Source organism: Cicer arietinum, chromosome 7 (genome assembly GCF_000331145.2).
Source record: "Cicer arietinum cultivar CDC Frontier isolate Library 1 chromosome 7, Cicar.CDCFrontier_v2.0, whole genome shotgun sequence".
Classification (NCBI taxonomy): domain Eukaryota; kingdom Viridiplantae; phylum Streptophyta; class Magnoliopsida; order Fabales; family Fabaceae; genus Cicer; species Cicer arietinum.
The window spans coordinates 10,676,091-10,682,939 of NC_021166.2; the positions used below are offsets into that span (position 1 = coordinate 10,676,091).

Genomic DNA, 6,849 nt, shown 5'->3' on the forward strand with positions numbered 1-6,849 from the left:
TGTCATGTATTTCATATAAATAACATACTATGCTGAATAATAAAAATAAAAATTCATTATTAAGTTACTTACTCATCTTTATATTTACTAATTTACTTAATTTATATATGTTATGTCCATTATTTTAAAAATTCTTATTTTATCTAATTTAATTATTTAATTTTTTAATAATTATTGTTTTTATTTATTTAAAATTAAAAGTATTGTTTTATAATAAGTTTTTTTAGAAAAAAAAAATATTTTTTGGAGAATTCAAAAATAAAATTAAAGGCGTTGAAGTCGTATTTTTCATCACTAATATTGACCATGTAAAAAAATAATTTTTAAATTAGATTAGGATTAAATTTTTTTAGTGTAAATTGTTTATTAATTTAATATCAATAAAATTTATAAAAATTGATATATATATATATATATATATAAATTAATATAACAATTTATTTATTATGAGAATTTCTGTATAACTTACGGGTTACCCACTAGCAACAAAAAAACAAAAGTGAATGTAAAAAAAAAAAATAGTTTTGTCTGGCGCAATAATAACTGGAAACAACAAATCGCATAGGACTGAATCAGATCAAATTGCATGTGTATATTACAATTTTAATTGTAATTAAAAATACATATTTTGTGAGTGCCTGTGGGTTAAATCGGTGGAATTGATAATTGAAGGATCCAGCGATGAGAAGATAGTTGAAATCGAAGTATCTTAGCGATGAAAGGCGTGTTCTCGGCGCCTGGTGATTACGTTCACTTCAAGTCCCAAGTTCCTCTTCACAAAATCCCCGTATGTTCCGATTCCGATGGATTCTTCCTATTTCTACAACTTCCGTATGCTATTGATTGATCATTTATTCATTTTATTGGCTTGGGGATTGGGGAAAGGGGAAAAGGGGTTTTCGATTTTCATTAGCCTTACTTAATTTCATCCTTGATTATTATCACTCTTATAGATTGGAACGAAGCAGTGGCGTTATTATGACTTCGGTCCAAAAGCTGTACCTCCACTTATATGTCTTCCTGGAACTGCTGGAACTGCAGATGTATACTACAAACAGATTATGTCATTGTCCATGAAGGTACTTTGCATCTTATTACACACTTTATCATATTTAATTCAATTTTATTTCCATCAACTGAAATTACAGTACTACCTTATTGTTTTTCGAATTTGAGATTGGTGTAATATTTAACCTGCCATCTTACAGGTTATCTAGAGACTATTTGTTGCTTAAATAAGTTATATGACTTTATCTTCTAATTTTGACTATGCGCATGATTCAATTCAATGGTTGAGATTTATTCATTTTGCTCCCTCTTAAAAATCACAAGATCATAGAGATGAAGATTCATTTTGAAAATAAACTTAGAGAGTTTGGCAAAGTCTCCTTGTTTTTGTTGTTGACTAATGTTATGTGTTTTCAAAAATTTGTAAAGAAAAACTGATAACTACTTTCTTATACATATTTGAAAACTGCAAAAATAATGAAATTTCGGTGATACTTTTTGTACGTATTTGCGGAAACAAGAAATTAAAACAAAAACAAAAGTTTTCTCAAATTAAACATACTTTATGGGTATATTGAGTGAGAGTGTGTTGTCCCATGAAAGATGATTATTGACCATACAACATAAATGAATGGTTAATATTAGATTTGAGTAAATGATCAAGAATTAAAACCTAGTATGTGATTTTTTGAAGTGGTGATGTGATCATTAAAAAACTTGACTATCCATGTATGATTTTGTAGTCAAGCTTTACTCCCTTTACTCTTTTACAAAAATAGTTCTCTCACTTGATGTTTAGTTAATTATTAAGATTGTTTTGGCTATTCTAATTAAATGGTCTGCTAGGTATCTCTTTACATTATTACAAGTGCATATATGAAAGACAGTTATTGTGCAGCCCATCTTCATAACTGATATATCCTACTCTTGTTGAAAACAGTGATGGTGCATTAGTAATACATTATGTATAACACCCTTTGTACTAAATACCACAATGTGGAAAAATATTTGTCATATATTGCCGGCTAAGAAGAGTTTAGTAGATTTCAGTTTATTTGTTGGTTGTATACCTGTGTAGACTTTCAATAATTCGCATGTATTACGATTATAGAAGAAGTTACTAAAATGTTCATTTTATCCAGGGCTACCGTGTCATATCTGTAGATATACCTCGTGTATGGCATCATAGCGAGTGGATTCAGGCATTTGAAAAGTTCTTGGATGCTATTGATGTACACCATGTATGATCTCCTCAAACTTCCACTGTGCTTTGTTCTACCAACTTTTTACTTATCAAACTGGTATTTAGCATTCTCTATTGATTTTTTATTTTAGTAGGTTGATAGAGTCTTTTCATCTGTGGACTTTTACAAACTATTATCTCACAGAGACGCAAAATATATAAATTGTTTGCTTTTGGAGCCATTGTGCTTCATTTGTTTCCAACACTTTCTTACCTGTATTCTTTGTTGGAGAAGTTTAGCATTTCAAATAATGGAAAAGCTCAGTATTGATAGTTTACAGCTAGTTTAAAGAGTTATTCAAACTTCTCTTGAGCTTCTTACAATTTTTCAGTTTTATACATCACTTCTATGATTTTGTTAGTAGTTTTAACATGTTATAAAGTTGGAAATTGTGTGGGGTGTCTATATACCTTCAACTTATGTTGGTAATGACTCCTGGACATTTTTAATAACATGCTATAGAGTTTGAATTGGCCAAATAGCTCAAATGAAAGTCTAACCTTAATCAAGTAACAGTCTTGAAGCATTAGACCAAGTTAATTTGTACTGTAAATGTGTTTTATTTGGTTAAGACTCGAGTTGCGGTCCTTTAATTTCATATTTCATTACTAATATCTCTTGTATGGTTGGCTAATCTCTTCTGCCAGTTAATTCTATGAATGATTCGAAAAATTTCTTACAGAATGAAAGTTAGCTAGCCATACATCCGAATGTTTTGTTCATATGACTGTTGAGTAGAAAATGTGCTCTATTTGATACCTGATTTTAATAGCTTTAACAACAAACTTCTCTTCTGGATGTGCCCACTAAGTCCAAATATTTGTCTATGTGCATATTTACTAAACTGGTTTAATCTCGGTCACAGATACATCTTTATGGAACATCACTTGGTGGATTTCTAGCACAACTCTTTGCTCAGCATCGTCCAAGAAGAGTTCGATCATTGGTTTTATCAAATTCATTTTTGGAGACACGGAGTTTCTCTGCTGCAATGCCATGGGCACCCATGTACTTGTCTAAGATTTTGTTGTAGATAGTATTTATAGATATATAGACTAGAAATGAGAAAATTGTCTGGTGTTGTGTCCTTTTCAATTATCAAACATAATAAAATAAGATGTCTGTTAACCCAGTGTAATATCTTACGAACGAATGCTTCAATGATTACATTTCCAAAACAAATAAGATTGTATGCATTGTAAAGAAATCATTTTAGGTACAATCACATTAATCACAAGGAAAATACGATCATGTATTTAAATGATGGATTTATTTTTGTGGCAGAAGACAAATCACTCAAATATTCCGTTGACTCGGCACATCCATAATTGTTGTCGTGAACCCATGATGTATATGGCCGGTTTTACCTTGGAATGAGGCAGTATGCATCAAGTTGAACTTTTTTGTACAAAAACAGATCTGCATAATCCATTTTGCTTGAGAGTGAACACTTTTTGTCCTGATGGTTTTTCATTAGATCTATTGTGTCCTCCAACTATTAATTAGTCCTATTTTACTGTTTCATTTACAGTGTTAGTTGGACTCCTTCATTTTTGTTGAAGCGGTATGTCTTAACAGGAATTCGTAATGGTCCCCATGAACCATTTATTGCGGATTCAGTTGACTTTGTTGTTTCTCAGGTACTCTTTGTCTTGCATAATCTGATGCTTGTTAATAGCCTGACACTATTGCCTTTTTTTCTGGCGTATGCTAGAAGTTTTCTTGCTTTAAGACAACAAAAAGAGTTCACATCTGATAAACTTGTGCATTTTCTGTATCCTGTATATGATAAACTTGTATATTTATGTATTACTTGTCCTAAATAACCTGATTGTTTTACTTCATTCTCTAATATGTGACTTATTCAGGTGGAAACCCTCTCTAGAGAAGACTTGGCTTCCAGAATGTCACTGACAACAGATGATGCTTCAGTGGGACCGCTTCTCCTTTCAGATTCATTTATCACTATAATGGATGTATGTCATCTTAATCTAAATTCGCTTATTTCTGTATCATGCAGATCACTTAGTTCTGAAAAGAATTTCTTTTTTGGACTGTACCATTTCAATCTTAGTTATTCAGTTTCTAGTTTGATTTGTTACCTTATTGCATTGGTGAGCCTAGTACAAGCTCTTTGTTCTGCAATACCTCTCTCAAGCTAATATATAAAATTCTGCTGGCTGTTATTTCTAAAGTTCGCCATAATTATATTGTTTTTGCCTGTAATTTCGCGAGGAAGATATCTAATGTTGTATAAAATTTTCTGGTTGCCATTCAATTATGAAACAACAAATAGTATCATGTGAGATTTTTATAAATCCACTTGTCTTGCATGTTTCTTGAAGACTAATGACTACTGTGCAATTCCTCAACAACTTAAAGATCAACTCAGCGAAAGATATCCCGAGGCAAGGCGTGCTTATTTGAAAACAGGTGGAGATTTTCCTTTTCTTTCACGACCGGATGAAGTCAACTTACATCTTCAGGTATATGCAGGGGTCCCATTTTTCGTATTTGGAATTTGTTGTGCTCATGGATTTATAAGTTTTAACTTGTCTATTATCATGGTAGTTGCACCTTAGGCGAGTTGGTGTGGAACCACACCCGGATTTGGTTCACAGTATTCCTAAAGGTGATATTGGTGGAAGTCCTAGCAAAGAAAATGATGATGACTCTGACAAATCACATAAAGATGATAGGGATAAGGATGATAGGGGAGGATCAGAAAATCCATCTACTGAAAGTGAAATACATCCTGCCCCAGAAAGTTCAGAATCCCATAATATAGACGACCAACCAGTTGAAAGTTCAGAATGTTGCCACTTGAATCATGAAGTTGCCTTGTTTGCCTTTCCTGCTGGATTCACTGCTGAGAAGCATGATGTGACTTCAGAAACACCTGTACATTTCATGTGGGAATATATTGTTCTATTTCATGTTCTTCACTACATCAGTTCACTGTACATTATTATCTGGAATTATTCTTTTGCATTTAGGCAAGTTATGTAAGTTGGAAGTCTTTTGAATATACTATGTATCATGAGAACCGAGTGTGTGAAAGAAAGTTGCTAAGATCGACCTTATTGTGGACTGGATTTCTGAATTTTTTTTGGTTATGTTGATTCTTCAAAATTTGAAGGTTGGATGTGAGCAATTAAACCGTCAATTTCATGTTTTGAGCTTTTACTTACACTTGAGCTGGAGGTGATTGTAAAATTCCATGCTTTCTCTCAAGCTTGGACTTGGGAGTTTAAACTCCCACTTTTTAGTTTTTATTTATAATGAATGTGGTTATTTTTCTAACAAAAATAAATGACTGTTATTACTGAAAACACAAAGGACAAATTATTGAAAAAGACGTCATTTGCTCAAAATTATCATTCACGTCATAGTCTGTCATTACAGAAGTTGGCATAGATATTGTATTCAATAAGACTATTTTGACCAACATCTGCATATTCTAAAACCAAATTGTCTATTCAATTCACTCAGACAATAATGGACCATTAAAACGGATTCTTAAGTTGTAATTTCAAATGTGTAAAGGATCTAACTTCTAGGACAAACTACCCATTGTAAAGAACAGACGAGTAGAATATCAATACTCTACCAAGTTGGTATAATAGATTATATTTGTCATATATCACACAACTTGATCTAGTTTTTAGATCGATTTTTTCCCTAATCTTAAGTCCTTCCATAGTTCAATGTATCTCTAAACTCGCAACATAAATCGACTTTTTAATTTTTTGTCTCAAGTTATTATTATGCTGGCAACTTATAATAGATTACCATAAACTTTTTTGGGTTCGTCGTAATAATATTTAAGCAAACTACTTTAACAGGTGTAATAAAACTTTTCATACTCGGATCCAATATTTTCATTGGTACAACAACTCAACATAAATATAATCTCATATGAACATGAGATGGTAACTCAAAGTGTCAATTAAAACGTGCTGGATACAAATTGACAAACAATACAAGTGTCAGCAATAACCCGAAGGATCTGTGCTACATTGGCCAAGCAAGAATTCGCAAATTCATTCAACAAATAATTTCTTGTAGGATAAAATTAAAGCATTCAAAAATTTTGTAAAAAGATGCTTTTAAGTGTGTATCTCTTTAATCAAGTTTCATTTCATTTGAAATACATCTGAATTTAGCCCAACACCAATATAACATTGCTAGACGATAAATGTATCCTTCAATTCAACTGCAGCAAAATGAGTTTTCTCTAAAGATTTCAGATATGGAACATGTAATTAAAAGTCAAACCAAAAACTGAAGTCAGCCACGTCTTCCAACGACAACAGCTAGTTCTCCAATAGTATATTAAAAAAAAATGGACGAGACATTGATAAATAAATTAACTAGTTCAAGTGCCTTTCGCAATCTCACAATAGATTCTTAGCAAAACAGGTACCACATAAACTATCTAGACAACCAAAAAAACTACAGATGGTACTACAAAGTAGCATCACATGAAAATCAGCGCATCCTCTAAGCAACCAGGGTGCTGGCAGTTGTTGATTCACTGCAAAATTGACAAGTCATTAATAGCATAATCGATAGAATTGCACTAAAAAGGGAAAGA

At 31.9% G+C, this 6,849-nt stretch overlaps 2 protein-coding genes across 2 annotated transcripts in view; one reads left to right on the top strand and one right to left on the bottom strand.

Annotated features, from left to right (window-relative positions):
* Positions 1-489: 489 nt before the first annotated feature.
* On the top strand, positions 490-5,442 carry LOC101500517 (uncharacterized). Its single transcript, XM_004515714.4, has 8 exons — positions 490-787; positions 954-1,079; positions 2,151-2,249; positions 3,118-3,260; positions 3,784-3,892; positions 4,121-4,228; positions 4,598-4,738; positions 4,824-5,442. The coding sequence occupies exons 1-8, from the start codon at positions 716-718 to the stop codon at positions 5,259-5,261; spliced, it is 1,236 nt and encodes a 411-aa protein (XP_004515771.1). The 5' UTR covers positions 490-715; the 3' UTR covers positions 5,262-5,442.
* A 998-nt stretch (positions 5,443-6,440) lies between these two features.
* LOC101500205 (small ribosomal subunit protein uS15) overlaps positions 6,441-6,849 on the bottom strand; it is a 2,259-nt gene continuing 1,850 nt past the window's right edge. Inside the window, exon 5 of the mRNA XM_004515713.4 lies at positions 6,441-6,789. Coding sequence (XP_004515770.1) covers positions 6,756-6,789 — 34 coding nt within the window. The 3' untranslated portion in view covers positions 6,441-6,755. The remainder of the gene's footprint in view (positions 6,790-6,849) is intronic.

Bases quoted from the DNA above. Each gene is read 5' to 3' on its own strand.
- LOC101500517 (XM_004515714.4), top strand. From the start codon at position 716: ATGAAAGGCGTGTTCTCGGCGCCTGGTGATTACGTTCACTTCAAGTCC. The intron at 788-953 runs GTATGTTCCGAT...TCACTCTTATAG, and splicing joins TTCCTCTTCACAAAATCCCC to ATTGGAACGAAGCAGTGGCG. The intron at 2,250-3,117 runs GTATGATCTCCT...TCTCGGTCACAG, and splicing joins ATGCTATTGATGTACACCAT to ATACATCTTTATGGAACATC.